Raw genomic sequence first — 16,615 nt, forward strand, 5'->3', positions numbered from 1 at the left:
GTGTCTCTGGAATGGCACAACATCTTCAGTATATCACAGATAGAGGAGTGGTAGAATGACAGGAAAAATTATTATCCTCATTTTAAAAAAAAACCTCCTCAAATACAGGAAATGGACACTTTTCACTTGTTACAAACATAAAATGAATTATTCTAGAAATAACAAGACATGAAAAAATAGATATCAGGGTGGCTGTACCTTCCAACCACACCACAATGCTAGTAAATTACTGCCCCCTTCCTTTAAGATTTAGAAAGCGAGTTAAATAGCATAGAAAATGTTGATAGTGGCAGGAAAGGAAGTACCAGATTCCTAACTGAAGTTCAGCTACTCCTTCAATTCACACATGCACACACACACATACCCCTGCCTCAAAAATGTCACACATACCCCTACCTCAAAAATGTTAAGAAACAAAACAAAATACATCCTTTCCAATTCTGATTTTTCAGATTCCTTTTCCAGCCAATAGTAGTCCCAGCTACTTGGGAGGCCGGGGCAGGAAGGTCACCTGAGGTTAGGAGTTCAAGATCAGCCTGGGCAACACAGTGAGACCCTATCACTAAAAAAAAAAAAAAAAAAAAAAAAAAAAAAACTAATCAATTAAAATGCCTTTCCAAAAGGGTTTTGGAGGATGTTTCTTACTGCTTTTATGTTCTCAATCTTACACACCTTATTAGCAACTGATAAATGCTATAAAGACAAAAAAAAAAAGAGAGAGGTATGTTCAGGACCCAGAATGATGCTTTATTACTTACTTATAACTATTGGTTCAGTGGCTTACTAGGTACACACTTATAAAGTCTACATTTTCATTGGCTGAATGTGATGTCATTTCTACCAACACACACTGAAGAGAAATGCACACTGCTTCTTCTGGAACTAAAACTTTCATCTGGGGTGTGGGCTGATGTTGTTAGGGAGTGACAGAGAAAGGAGGAGCCAGGCTGAGGCTCCAAGGCCTGTGCCGTGGCCGCCCTCTTGTGTTCAGAGAGCAAACTACACTCAATCCAAGCTCCTTGTATTTCAGACACTTAGGAGGGCTGCAGGGAGGTGAAGAGGACCTAGAATTAAAGTAGGAAAGAGTCTCAGAGGCTTTACTTCTTGAAGGAGGACGTTAACTCCCAGATAATGCGAAGTATCTTGTCCAAGACCACACAGCAAAGCAAGACCTGAACCCCTGTTGGGAGTTAAAGACAGCAGATAAAGAGCTGTTAATATGAATACAACTGGGGCCTTACATCACTATTTTTGTTCTGTAAAATGCTATTTGTAAATGATGTAGTTCCAATAAATTTATTCTTTTTTTTTTTTTTTTGAGACAGTCTTGCTCTGTCGCCCAGGCTGGAGTGCAGTGGCGTGATCTCAGCTCACTGCAAGCTCTGCCTCCCGGGTTCACGCCATTCTCCCGCCTCAGCCTCCCAAGCAGCTGGGACTACAGGCGCCCGCCACCACACCTGGCTAATTTTTTGTATTTTTAGTAGAGACGGGGTTTCACCATGTTAGCCAGGATGGTCTCGATCTCCTGACCTTGTGATCCACCCGCCTCGGCCTCCCAAAGTGCTGGGATTACAGGCCAATACATTTAGTCTTTAAAAAGAAAAAAGAAACCTCTACTTAAAAAGAGAGTCAACTATCATATCTGAGCATCCGAGTAACAGCGCTGGGAACTACGTGCTCGCCATGGCTCTGACACCATCTAGAGTAACCACTCATGCTGAAAGCCGACACTTTTACATTTTTAGACTTTCATGCAATGACAGCCAACTATATCAATCCTAAGTATGTTTTGAGCATGAGTTGACAAATGTAATGGTGTATCTGAAAGGAAAAGGAAGGCAAGGACTCCCCTCAGATAACTTCACATACTGAGGTGCATTAAGATAACATGCCCAAAAATGGTTTCTGAAAAGGAGCAGTAGGCTACAGGGCAAGGAAAACAGCCCGTGCTCTGGAGTGGTCAGGGCCCAGGCACCCCTTCACGGGGCTGGGATAAGGAGCAGAAGAAACCGAGAATTGAAATGCCAGTGACCTCAATGACAGAGACCACACAGTGCAGCAGGGCAGCAGTTCCCAACCACAGAGGACCCAGTCCCGATCCCCAACCACAGGAGACCCAGTCCCCAAGAGGGCAATTCCTAGCCACAGGGGGACCGGCCCTGATCCCCAACCACAGGGGACCCGGCCCCGATCCCCAACCACAGAGGACCCAGTCCCCAAGAGGGCGTGGACTCTGCAGTGGGGCGGCAATTCCCAACCACAGGGGGTCCGGTCCTGATCCCCAGCCACAGGAGACCTGGCCCCGATCCCCAACCACAGGGGACCTGGTCCCAAAAAGGGACATGGACTCTCATGGTGTCTTCTTCCCTGACAGAATCTGGCCCAAGGCCACCAGATACTACGAATTTCTTGACATTTCAGCCGTAAAAGGGATGATTATATTGGACAGATCCACATTTTATTTAGAACATGATTTTATATGCAATTATCATAATACCTCCAATTTTCCCCCCCAAAATATCCCCTGGGATAACAGACCTGTTCACAACAGCAGGTAAATCCACAGTCACCTGTCTGTTTTCAGCGACTGCCCCTACCCCATCCAGCCCCCTGCCACCATTTCTCAAAATGGGGAGGCCCAAAGTTCCTACTTTCTGGCTTGGGAACATGAAGAGGCCACGAAGGAAATGGCAGACAACCTCATCTAAGGAGTCTAGAGTCAGGGGGTCCTCTGGACCCCCCAATATTCTCCCAATCTGACACCTCTAGCCTGGCTGATGAAATCAGTGCTGACCCGGACCCCAAGTCATGTCCAGGAACAGTTACGCTGGAGCAACATCCACCACCAGGTGGTGCCAGAGTGCAGCCAGGACGGGGCCAACTTGGCTCCTGGATCAAGAACTGCAGGCAGGAGCTTCAAGGCTCACCCAGGGCGTCTCAAGATTTAACCACTTAACAAGGCAGGTCCAGATAGAACTGATTTTATTTTTGAATCTCACTTATCATATTATGGTAGGGTGTTACTGAATTTTAAAAATTTCTGAGTTTAGTTTAATGTTTTCTGCTAATTTCTGCTCCAAATTCAAAAGAAAGAGTGCAGTTTCTTGCAACAACACTGTGGCAAGAGTGCATGAGGAGATCTCACTAGAAATATAAAACTAACTTTACAGCCCGAAGATTAAACAAGCAAAAAATACAGATGGAGGGGAACAGATATAAACCCTCCCGGTCAGCTGGTCCGGATATGGGGCGTCGCGGGTCTCAGTGCCAGGTGGCTCTCGAATTCCGGCAGCTGCAGGAGAGCAGGCAGGCAGAGCCTTTTAGAAGAGTGGCCACGTTTCCATGTATTTATTCTCTTTAGGAAGGGAAATGATAGTGCCTGCCCACCCCAGAGGCTACTGTGCTTTGGTTACACGTGGCCAAAACGTTCAACACTTTTGAGAGACGTTTTATCCCAATGTAACTGTTCATTATATCTTAGCAAGTATTTGTTTCTGATCAGCTAGGAGGAGAGGGGCCTGCAAGAGGGGCAACAAGCAGCAGCTTTCAGAGAAACCAAATGTCAGGAAACTGCTGGCAGCTGATCACAGGCCTGCCGAAGCCAAACGCCTCCTTCCCACTCTTCGCAGTGTGTCCTCGACGAGGCCAGGGGCAGAGGAGCTGGTACACTAACAGCCTGTCTTGTTGGCTCTTGGACTAAGAATGCCTTCCTGCCCTTTCATCAGACTGCATCTGATCTCTTTTTTTGAGGTGGGGCCTTGCTATGTTGCTGAGGCTGGTCTTAAACTCCTGGCATCAAGCGGTCCTCTCGCCTTGGCCTCCCAAGTCGTGGGGATTCCAGCTGCATGCTACAGTGCCTGGCTTCGTCTAGTTTTCGTGGAGGTGGATTATGATACCAACTGAGACGTATCTAGCTTTCCTGAATGTCTACTAAAAAATCCTGCCATTGAAAGAGCTTCATAAAGTGACAGAACATTTCAGCTGGAAGGGACCCTGGGAATGGCTACCCAGGCTCCATGAAGCCTCCGACTTGCCCCCTGGGGCCTTTCCTTTCTCTCAGCCTCTCTGTTTCTCATGATTTACTCGTCTGACGTTGCATTTACTGTGCCTTAGATAGGTCTGGTATGCTTAGGTGATGTTTTTAAAAAACATGTCGGATGAATACATGGATAATCACAGTGACCAGGTACTGAGCATAAATGATAGGCTAGGCACTGAGCTCAGTGTTTCATGTATTTTATCCTCAGTTTTTATGAAAACAAAGGAATTGAAGTATTGAGCCATTTCCTAGATGGAGGAACCTGACATCCAGAGGTGAAGCAATTTGCCTAAAGGAATGCATGCATTCAACAAGTATTTACTGAGCTGGTATCGTCTGCCAAGCTCTGCACGGTGCTGTGGACACAGGCAGTGAGCCAATGAGCCCCTGTTCTTACGCCAGTCATGTAGAAGGCGGAAAAATGAAGTGGAGACAGCAGTGTTAGAGGCCCTGAACTGGCAACAAAGGAGGCACTTTTGGTTTTTCTCAATGCAGAATGTGATACGGTTAGTCTAACGTTTCAAAACTTCCATCTGGTGGCCTGGGGAGGGGGAAGCAGAGTAGAACGAGGTGAGCCAGTCAAAAGGTGCCACAGTCCCAGCCACAGGCGGAAACAGGGATGGGGAAAAGAGAAAAAGGTGGAAACGCATTTCCTGGTAACAACGGCTTAATTCATAGTGACAATAATTCCAGGACTTGTAAGCCCAGGAGAAGGGCAAATAAGAGATAAATTTTGGTCAGGGGCCTTTGCGCATGTCTCAGATCATATTATCTACGCGGCTGTGTGCTGAGCTGACCTGCCCAATGCTAAACGCGTCAGTCAACGTCACTCAATAGGCATTGCAGGGTTAGGCGGGCGGACCCAGCCAGCCAGGCTGCAATCCTCGCCACATTAATATGAAAGGCAATTGAGAGACTTTGGCCCAAACCCCGCTAAACCTTTCCAGCCGGCAAGCACCTGCAGAGAGCCTTCCCTCCCCTGCCCCCACAAGCAAGGCCCTCACAGCAGCTCTGTCCTGCATTTAGGGGAACGGCTGACCCAGCTGCACTGTGTGGAAGGGCTGGCATTTGAACTCCGCTTTCAGTGGCTCCTGGGAGCTCTGTCCTGTGGGCTCAGCAGCACTGCACTTCTGGCCAGTCCAGCTCGGCCCTTCATCTCCCTGGAACAGAGAGCAGCAGCTGCGGAGACTCAACTTGGCAGGCTCAGTCTCAAGGGCCTTTGTCCAGCTCCTTTTTTCTGCCTGAAACTTTGCAGCTGTACTAAAATAACTGAAAATGGTCACTGTTGCCCCTTTATTTTTCTAAAAGCCCCTCCCCTCTCCCCTTTCCCCTGCAAAGAATTAGATGACAGCTTTAAAATCCTGTGGACAGAGGATGTTCTGTTAATATTGAGGCAAAAGCTGTCCACTAAGCAGTTTGATAGGAATCCATGTGTCTAATTAGATGCTGTGGATTCAGTATTCCTGCTCCCTGAGCGACCAACTGTGCTTCCAAGAAAGTGCCCAAGAAGAGGGTTTACCGCAGTGTCTAGTCACCAGCACAAATGCAGCTATTTATCAGGAGCCACGGGAGTGTTCAGATCTTTCGGGGGAAGGGATAAGGGGAAGGCCTGTGGGACAGGGAACCAGCACAGTTGGGTCAGAGGCTGTCTCTGTTCTCAGCTCGCTGTGTGGCTCCGAGCAAGCCATACAAGCTCTCTGAGTTTCAGTGCTGTCCTTTGTAAATGGACGGATTTGGGCCAAAGTCTCTCAATTGCCTTTCATATTAATGTTTAATTGTTTTTCAAGGAAAGATTTCTATTTCCTCCACTGACCTAGAGCATTAAAAAACAAAAACAAAAACAAAAGAGTAGTTTCCTTCTTGTTGGCTAATTCCTGCTTTCTGTTTTTAATCCATAACTCCTGTATTGAATCCCTAATTCCCGCTATTTTTAATCCCTAACTCCTGTATTTAGTCCCTAATTCCCGCTTTCTATTTTTAATCCCTAACTCCTGTATTTCATCCCTAATTCCTGCTTTCTATTGTTAATCGCTAACTCTCAAGGGCTGATGTGAGGCAGTCCCACCTTCCATGCGCTCCAAGAAAGGCAGAGGTCAGCGGGCCCAGCACTGGGGCACCAACACATTCACCCTCCCCATTCCGTGCTACAGCTGTTTCCTCTGACGGCACTTCGGCAGGGTGGCCGCCCTTTCAGCTCTAGCCTTATTTAGGGAGGGAAGGGAGGGTAGTGGAAAAACATCAGTACCAACTGGCCTGCTTCTGTGACTCAACTGCCATTTGACCAAGTTCAGGGAGCTTGGAACGCACCAGGCTCCTCGGTTACCCTTATGGTGATAGCCTTCCCTCCTAACTCAACCCCACAGGCAGCTGTTTCAACAGGACCCCTCTGCAAGACTCCTTCAACCACACGACGCCTTCACTGCTGTCTGCCCAGACAACTTCATCGTGTCCACCAGAAATCGGTATGACGCAACTTCCCAGATCACACTGTGAAAGCTGCCGAGGAGCTGAGACTTTGCCTGTCTTCCCTTCAAGACAGTGCACGCCATAGTGCCTGCTGAGTCCTCGCATCTGCCCCTGCAATCCATCCCTCCTCCTGACCACCATGGCCCATCCTCTGTATTATCCTTGTGGCATGAGCCCACACCGCTGGGACGTGAGATCTGTTGAATACATTTATCTTTGTGTGTATAGCCCCATTTAGGCGCTGTGGGGCAGGAACTAAATGAGGTATCTTTTGGCATCTCAAAATAAAACCCAACACCTTGGATATAACGGGTGCTCAATAAGGGGTGCGGGCAACTAGAATGACTATTCAAATAGAAGGAATGATGGGCTCACACTGCAGGGAGCTGAGTGAGCCGCAATAGTACACAAGGAAAATGACAGCACATTCCTAATTTCTCAAAAACGTAGCTCATCAAGTTTTCCTCCTAGGAAGAGCTGCACGGTTCTTCTGAACTTGATTGCCTAGAAGGCATTCCGGATGGAAACTCTCACCCATGTCTTCATGGAGACCACCCCACAATGCTGGATCCCCCCGGCCCACTGAGGTTCCTATGATCCTCTCATGGCCTCTTGGGTTTTCCCTCCTATCGCCAACCAGAGACAGTTATTACATACATGTTTCTGTGGTAACTGGGCTTGTACTTATCTTTTGCTACCAGACTGGAAGCCATGGGGGGCCAGGGCTGTTGTGGTCACCAAAAGGTAGCTGCTCAAAGATGACTTACTGGATGAAAGACTGACCGGGGAGATGGTCTGTTAGACTGGATTTGAAACTTCGGTTTGAGAAATGTCATTGGTATAGTTTGGATATTTCTCCCCTCCAAATCTCATGTTGAAATGTGATCCCCAGTGTGGGGGGCTGGCCTGGTGGGAGGTGCTTGGGTCATGGGAGCGAATCTCTTATGAATGGCTTGCTGCCTTCCCTGTAGTAAGAGGGAGTTCTCACACCAGTGGTTCCTGCAAGATCTGATGGTTTAAAGGACCCTGGCACCTGCTCTTCTTTCTCCTGCCATGTGACACACACCAGCTCCCCCTCTGCCCTTGCCACGAGTAAAAGCTTCCTGAGGCCTCATCACAAGCTGCGCAGATGCTGGCACCATACTTGTATAGCCTGCAGAACCATAAGCCAGATAAACCTCTCTCTTTATGAATTACCCAGCCTCAGGCATTCCTTTGGCAGCAACAGGAAAGTGACTAACAGTGACGTGATAAGGAAGCTTAGTTTTTTTTTTTTTTTTTTTTATACTTTAAGTTTTAGGGTACATGTGCACAATGTGCAGGTTAGTTACATATGTATACATGTGCCATGCTGGTGTGCTGCACCCATTAACTCGTCGTTTAGCATTAGGTATATCTCCTAATGCTATCCGTCCCCCCTCCCCCCACCCCACTTAGTTTTATCACTTTGCCCAAGGGAAAGAACTGGCCTCAGTTCTGTAAAGGTTTTCCCATAATCCTTTCTTTACCAGCAGCCCCTGCATATGTTGTCCTTTAAAAACACTTCCAAGGGATTTGGGGGAACTTCAGAGGATTAAAGGGAAATTTTTTTTTTTCCTTGAAAGAAGCTTAGAGATCATCTAAAAGGCCTGCAAAGTCTTGTATGAATAAGAGGCAAAAATGTAAACATTTAATACATTTCCCACTATCTGAATGATTCCAAGTCCAATGCAAAAGAGCTCAAATTAATGAGCCTTGGATGAACTGGGTACCGACACCATTGCAGGAGAAAATGAAACCCACTTAGGTGCACGCCGCTCGTCTCCGGGAAGCGCAGTCTTACCGCAGGTGGGAACATCTTCCTCAGCTGAGGAGGTCTGCTCGTCTGTGGACGGCTTTTTCTTTCCCAGACTGATGATCTTGGTGATTTTTTTCCCAGTGACTTTCGACACAGTGCCCTTGGCCTCTGATTTGGAACTTTTCTTCCTCTTCACTGTCAAGAGTAACAACAGCAAAAAAGCATGTTTTAATTGTAGATATTAATTGAAAAAATAAACATACATCACAACCCATTTCTTCTTTCCCTTGGCATTTTTTTCTTTTATTAAAGACAGGGTCTCACTCTGTCCCCTGGCTGGAGTGCAGTGTTGTGATCACAGCTCAATGCAGCCATGAACTCCTGGGCACAACTGATCCTCCCACCTTGGCCTCCGGAGTAGCTGGGACCACAGGTGCGTGCCACTACGCCTGGTTAATTTTTGTACTTTTTGTAGAAATGGGGTTTCGCCATGTTGCCCAGGCTGGTCTCAAACTCCTGGACTCAAGTGATCCACCCACCTTGGCCTCCCAAAGTGCTGGGATTACAGGTGTGAGCCACCGTGCCCGGCCTTTCCCTCGACTTTTACTTAATGAGCACTTGCTACGTGCTGGCTGTTGGTCTAGATGCTGGGAGTTCAGCACAACACAGGGCTGCTGGTAGGAAGCTTGTAACAAGGACCACATGGAGATCTAAGATAGGGTTATGTGGAAGAGCAGCTGGGCGGTCAGAGAAAGCCTGTCCAGGGGTTGACTTAAATTAATAATTAGCCATGCACATCTCAGGGAGAAAACCGTCCAGGTAAGAAAAACATCACTGACGCAAAAGCTGTCAGGCTGAAAGCAGCCCAAGTGTCTGAGGAACAGAAGGCAGCTAGTGCAGCTCCGGCCTGGCTGGCAAGGGGAGGCCCAGGAAAGGAAGGGGAATTGACTCTTCCTCAGGAGCCCCTCGGCCATCTGTGAGACACTTGACTCGGCCCTACGCAGAGCTCTCAGACCAGGGGCCTGCCTTCCAGCCCCTCATATTCGGTTTAGCCAGGACAGTGTTAAATTGGAGTTAATTTCTGAAACATAAAACTCATACACATTGTGCATAAAAATGATGCCTGGCATCCTTTGAAAGATGGGAAGATCTAGCAACTCTGGACCCGCACGTGGGCAAGCAACAGCGGCAGGACCACAGAAGCAGTCTCCATGCAGACGGGCCACTGAGGGACAACACGGGGCGGTTCTCATCACTCCCCATCATCTCCCACGATGGAGGCCCAGAGTCAGCTGCCAGCTGGCATCCTATGTCTGCCCCATCCCATCGCTGGCACCTCTCTCCACTGCCGAGGGCTCTGTCCGTGACTTCCGGCAGAATTACAGGGGCAGGGATCAGGCAAGAAATCAGAACGTGCGTGTGAGACAGCACCAGAACTGAGTGACAAGACCCTTTGGGCCAGAGAGCGACCCTCGGAGAAGGTAAGCTGTCTGCCCGTCTCATCTCCTGAGGGCCATTATGTGCCCAGCACTGGAGCTGAGGGGACAGAGAGATTCTCAGTGTCGTGGGCAAACCCCACCGCCCAACCCTTTCCCCTTCATCTCCAGCATGAATCCCTCAACCCGCTGGCTGCAACCCTTTGGAGATCACAGACACTTCAGAAGGTGATGAGAGTAAAGGACTCCCTCCCACCCCCACCCCAGGAACAAATGAACCCACACACATCCCACGGAAGAACTGCAGAGGAAGAGCGGCCAGGGACACAAGATGACACGCCCTGGCCTAACTCCTAAACCCTTCCTCTGCACACGCACACACTCACACATGTAGTCCCCTTATCCTTCCCAATCTCCGTCTCTCTCTGCTGGGGAGCGGGAAGTGGTCCTCTTTCTGCCTCCACCCTGGTGCCCCCACCGCAGCCAAACGCACGAGGGCGGCAGAACATACCCCTGGTGTCTCCTGCCTCGGGCCTTGCCCTCCCACACTCCACCCTCCCGCTTAGGTCCTGGTCCTATAGCGTTAGTGCCCTTCTAAGAAGAGAAGGCACAGGCACAGAAGAAAGGCCGTGTGAAGGCGCGGGAGGGGAGCCGCCTTTGAGGAAGACAGCCCTCGCTAGACACCAACCCTGGCGGCACCCGGATCTTGGACTTCCAGCCTCCAGGGCCGTCTAAATGCATGTTGTTTCAGCCACCCAGTCTGTGGTATTCTGTTATGGCAGCCCAAGCTGACTAACACAACACAGTCCCAGCATTTCTGTGTGACTTTAAACAAATCAGACTTAGGCCTCCTGTGATATTAGAAACAAAGAACCCAGGAATGCCACCCCCACACCTCTTTCCACTCTCCCAACACGTACACACCCCTCTTTTAAAATAAAGCGCCGAGACTCGCTTTCAATCCCTAAGTCTGAAGGCACAGCCCCTCCCAGCTACCATCAGACAGGGAGCGGCGGCTGGGACAGCTGTATCACTTCAATGTTACTTCAACCAAACCAAGAGGGACAGCAACAGCGGACGGCCCCTCCCAGCTGTTTCTGAAGACCCAGAGGAGGATGTTTCACCACAGCCGCATGCCCGTGAGCTTTACAAAGAATAACCTGTTGGCCAGGACAGCCCGAGTGCCCAGGGCACCCTCAGAAAGGCTGGTGGAGCAAGAGGCATCCCCCACAGATAATGTGGCCCCCCCCCCAGAAAATGCAGCTCATCGCGGTGAGCTGGGGTGTCAGATGAACGCCCAACTTGACCGACAAAGTGCTTGCTCGACTCTGACTGCAAAGAAATGAGATTATAATTAAAAGTTGGAATTCCTTGAATACTCCCTGATTAGTTTTTTACAAAGGCAGACATACAGTAATCCTGGGGCGAAAAAATCCAAGTATATGGGAACATGAGGAGAAAACCATCGAGAACAACCTGATGCTGTGTATCAAACAAAAGGCAGAGATGAGCACAGATCACAGAACCAGGAAGAAAAACTCAACACTCAGAACGCTCAGCCCCCTGCAGCTAGAGGGTAGAAAAGCTGGAGTATCCAGGCACACGCTGGCCCATGAGGTGGGCAGGCACTGGCGCACGCCACTGGAGCAAGACTAACGCGGGGCATTCTCTAAAACCATGAGTATCATAAACCCAGAGAGTTTCCCAGTAACCGACGGAAATGGGAATTCAGGCTTTTTAGTATTATTATTTAGGCTACTGGGAGGAATAGGGGCATGAGAATTGATACTGTCAGACTATTTATTCAATGACTTTTACCAACAGACACATTCACAAATGATCACATCTTACAGATGTGAAGTGGGGCTGAGGAGCCTCACAGCCCCCAAACAGAAGGTCCCAGGACCTTCTCAGCCCACACTCCTCACAGCTGCTGCAGGATCAACCATACTGTGTCGGTTTATTAGACAGGAGGGATTCCGCCTTGAGAGAAGAAACAGGAGTTCCAGAGTCGTTCCCTGTGGCTTTGACCGCATGGAGCCTGGACTGTCTCTTTCTTCATCTGAGATTCTAACACTAAGAAAAAGCTGTATGAGTTCAGGATTTTCTCTATGCAGCCCGCAGAGAAATGTGTCTGAGTTACCACATGGCTGGGATAAAAGGAGCTTAACTCAAATCTCTCAGGTGCAAACTGGTCAAGAGTGAGAGGCAAGGATAAAAGCTAAGAGAGAAGGTTAGAATGTACTTCAACCTTAACTTTCTCCAGTAACTACCGAGCGTCTGCTACATGCAAAGCACCATGCCAGACAAAAAGAAAATGTGTAAACCAAGGTCACCACCGTTTAATTCCAAAGCATAGAAGGTTGTTCTTGTTAAGAGGAAACAGGAGAATTTTAAATACAGATATATTTGCTTACAAGTGCATCCAGACAAACATATTATTCTGTAGAACCTAATAGATGCACTGGGAGAAGAAACAGCAAACCAGAAAATGAACCAACCAAACCAACGTCTGCTGTGCCTCAACTTCTAAGCAGGAACATTGAGATTGTATGTTATTTTATTTCAGGGCAAAACTTAAAGATAGCTTTCCTGGTTTTGATTACACATAATGTGTGCCCTGTGGAAGACACAGATAATACTTTCCACTGAATAACTTCCGATGGACAGAACCAAAATTGCACTCAGATAGGACAGACTTAGAAAACCACATATGAAAAAAGTGGGTATCGTGACCTCTGAGAGTGAACTCTGTAATGTCATAACAGTCCAGATCCTTTGAGCTCCAAGATTCTTAGTGGGCTGGATTGCTACTTGGTTTAAGGTGATTTCACCACAGAGACAGGAAACACTTGGTTCCCTCCAGGAGTGGGCAGGTGGATTTGGGTGGTTGGATTACTCAGCTGAGCAGCCAAGGTCACAGGTTCAATGAGCAAACAGGCTGTCTGGTTTTGCAGTGGGAACTCTCCCTCCACAGCCACAAGTCCTGCCCTTCACCTCAGTCCACATACTGCTAAGGAAAATTAAAAGTCCAGCCACAGATTGGGAGACTATACGTCCAAAACACATCTGATAAAGGACTTGTATTCAGAAAAGACAAAGAACTCTCAAAACTCAATAAGCACAAATAATCCAATAAAAATATGAGCAAAATATCTGGAGACATTTCACCAAAGAAGATATACTGATGGCACAAAAACATATTTAAAAATGTTCAACATTGTTAGTTATTAGGGAAATGCAAATTAAAACACAATCACATACCACTACATCCCTATTAAAATGGCTCAAATAGAAAGAACAAAACAAAAGTGACAATACTGAGGCTGGAGAGAAGGCTATGACCAAGCAATCCACTCCTAGGTATTTACTCGAGGGAAATGAAAACATATGTCCACGCAAAAACCTGTCTCTGAATGCACAGAACAGATTTTTCAACCGTCGCTCCAAAGTGGAAACAGCTCAAATGTTCTTCAAGCGGTGAATGGGCTGACTACGGTCCATCCACACAATGGAATGCCGCCAGCAGTAGCAAAGAACCAACTAGTGACACTAGCCACAAACACGGACGACTCTCCAACGCAGCGTGCTGAGTGAAAGAAGCCACACTCAAAAGTCTGCAACCGAGATGCTTCCACGTTATGACATTCTGGTAAAGGATAAGAAACAGATCAGCAGCTGCCAGGGCCTCGGGTAGAGGCAGAGGCAGACGGGGGAGAAAGAGCACAGGGAACACGGTAGGGGCTGGGGGGTTAGAGCCGTGCTCCGTGTCTTGATTGTGGTGATGGTTATGTGCCTGTCAGGGTTTGTCAAAACTCACCAACAGTATGCCAAACAGGGTGAATTTTATGGCATTTAATTTCTGTCTCTAGAAAGCTGGGCTGAAAAAGGTAAGACAGGCTTATTTGCACACCCATGTTCACGGCAGCATCATTCACACTAGCCAGAAGGTGGGAACCACCCACGTGTTCATTGACAGATAAACGGGAAAACAAAATGTGGTCCATCTATCCAATGGAATATTATTCAGCCTTAAAAAGGAAAGAAATTCTGACACAGGCCACACCACAGATGAACCTTCAGCACATGGAACTGAGTGGAATAAGCACTCACAGAAGGACACGGCCTGTAGGACTCCACTTCGATGAGGTCCCTAGAGGAGTCAGATTCATGAGACAGGAAGCAAAATCGGGTGCCAGGGGCTGGGGGAGGAGGGAATGGGGAGTCAGTGTTTAAAAGGGACAGAGCTGCGCTCTTGCAAGATTAAAAGAGTTCTGGAGACTGATGGCGGTGATGACAGTACAATATAAATGTACTTAATGCACTGAACTGTACACTGAGACATGGTTAATATGGTATATTTTATATTATGTATATTTTTATATAATGTACATTTTAAAAAATGTTTCAAATGAAGGCAAAATAAAGACATTTTCAGAAAATCATTTTTAAGAATCTCAGAAATCGGCAGGTCTGGCCTCCTCATTTTAAAGATGGGGAAACTGAGGCTCATCAAGAGGGAATACCTGCTCAAGATCATGGGGCTCAGCAAAGGCAGAGCTCTTGAATGGGAAAGTGGGTTTCTTGCCTCATTATCCAAAGTGCTTTTCACTGGACACCAGGTCCCTAAGCAACATGCCGGCTGCTCACCAATGCAAATTTGTCTCAGTGACAGATCGAGTGAAGAAATAACCAGCTGTGAGTCATAAGTTCAAAACATATGCAGGGCAGAAAAAGACAACAGATGGCAACCTCGGCCAAGGTCTGGCAGGATGGAAAAAGAAGACCTGCAGGGTTGATGTTAACCAAAGGGTTTTCCGGCACTCCCATCAGTATCCTCTGCCATGATGACGATATCTACACATCTGAATCACCCAGGACATTTTTCGTACAATCAGACTTTACAAACCTGGCTGTAGGTTTTTGTTTTTGTTTTTGTTTTAGTGTATATATGTTTTTGGCACAAGCAGAACTCACCTTGCTCCTTTCCATTACATGTGGTAATTCCATTTTCCACAACACCCTCCCCATCTGAGCTGGGTCTCTCTGAAGACAGTTTCTGAAAGGAGAAAAAGATTAAGTTATTCTTACAGTGGTCACTCGGACCCAGTGATGTGTGATGGATCAACCAAAAGTTATCTCAAAAGTGAAAGAAAACACGGGCCAAATTCATAGCAATCCAGAAGTGGTTAGAGCTTAACTATAACAAAGACTGGCTGGTTAGGTGGCCACAACGGCTTTAAAAACATCCAGAGGGGGAAAAAAAAAGAAAAACCTCACTGAGGCTATAATTATACTAACCTATATATATACTGTCTCATGCCTATTTCATTCAAATCACTTCTTGTAAATGATTTTGAAAAAAATGTTATGATTACAAAAAATATTTCCCTCACCAAGCCATATTATCCTTGCAGAAGTAAATATTCCATAGTCCATTTAATTTCTTCCTGTCATTCACCAATAATTAATTGGGTGAGTGTCAAGTATCTGCTTGTAACAATACACTCAGAATGTACACAGAGTGAGGGCAAGGTTGCTATCAAAACCCTTGGAGGGGGATGGGGGACTGTCACTATCTCAGTCCTAACCTCTGGATTTAATGAGTAATTAGGATTCCACGTTAGTATCTGAATGAGGTAGAGTGTTTACAGCTAGACCCCTTCCACTGCCACCCAAGAACCTGTGGGGTCATAGCGGAGGGAGTGGCCTCCAAACACCGTCCTCAGATCCTGTGCCTTCCACGAGGGCCTTGGAGACTGGGACACAGATGAGATATGTGAGCAGTTCCCAGGCACAAAGGAACATGTGTGTTCAACTCGGAATTCAAGGGGCAATCCCTTAAGAGCTGCAGTGAAGAAACCAGTGCCACTTAGTGGGAAGCTGAGTTCCAGGGATACAATGACCTAGAGCTGGCACCGCCCTGGCTCTCACACCAGGAACAGCTGGGGGAATCCAGGGCAACAGGTCCAGCCAAGTGCTCACGGTACTGCCTTAGAAACCAACGTAAGTAAAGCAGAATTGCCAATTCTGGTGTGAGTGCGTGGATGAGGAACTTGGATGCAGTATGGTGGGAAATGAAATTGCATCAACCTTTTGGGAAAGCAATTTGATTTTCAACATGAATCGAGATCTTAAAAAAGAAAAAGAGGTCTATCCTTTGGTCTAGTAATTCAGCTTCCAGAAATCTATTCTCAGGTAATAGGCAGAGAATCAGCAAAAATTATGCAAAAGATGTCAAGTACTATTTTATTTTAGATGGCCAAAAAAGGACAAAACAGGACAGGTACGGTGGCTCACACCTGTAATCCCAGCACTTTGGGAGGCCAAGGCGGATGGATCACGAGGTCAGGAGTTCGAGACCAGCCTGACCAACATGGTGAAACCCCCGTCTCCACTAAAAATACAAAAATTAGCCAGGCTTGGTGGAATCCCAGTTACTCAGGAGGCTGAGACAGAAGAATCACTTGAACCCAGGAGGTGGAGGTTGCAGTGAGCCAAGATGGTGCCATTGCACTCCAGCCTGGGCAACAAGAGCAAAACTCCATCTCAGAAAACAAACAAAAAGACAAAACAAAAGGACAAAACAACTAATGGGGGGGCAGTTACATAAGTGATAGTGGAGTCATACAAATTTGACATTAAGCTAATGAAAATGTAAAAATGTTTGTGGCTTAAGAGTTGTTAAAAACCTGGAAATTTGCTAATAATGTAAAGGTTAAGTAAAAAAAAAAAAAAAAAGCAGTATAAGAAACTTTATGCATAAGCTTATCCAAACCATTAAAAAAAAAACCTTGAACTCAGGAAAGAGTGGTTAATATATCAGTAGTGTTAAGACGAGCTGCATCCTCTATGTGCTGTTGTAATGAGTGACTTTTTTCATCCCATTTATGTTTC

General features: G+C 47.0%; 1 protein-coding gene across 5 annotated transcripts in view; it reads right to left on the reverse strand.

Annotated features, from left to right (window-relative positions):
- Positions 1-16,615, reverse strand: part of AFAP1 (actin filament associated protein 1) — a 181,354-nt gene that overhangs the window by 42,455 nt on the left and 122,284 nt on the right. For all 5 annotated transcript variants that reach the window (XM_009447331.4, XM_009447333.5, XM_016951278.4 and 2 more), the window contains exons 8-9: positions 14,696-14,777; positions 8,328-8,477 (exon numbers count right to left, since the gene is read on the reverse strand). In XM_009447331.4, the coding sequence (XP_009445606.3) occupies positions 8,328-8,477; positions 14,696-14,777 (232 nt within the window). The remainder of the gene's footprint in view (positions 1-8,327; positions 8,478-14,695; positions 14,778-16,615) is intronic.

Source organism: Pan troglodytes, chromosome 3 (assembly GCF_028858775.2).
Source record: "Pan troglodytes isolate AG18354 chromosome 3, NHGRI_mPanTro3-v2.0_pri, whole genome shotgun sequence".
In the NCBI taxonomy this organism is placed as follows: domain Eukaryota; kingdom Metazoa; phylum Chordata; class Mammalia; order Primates; family Hominidae; genus Pan; species Pan troglodytes.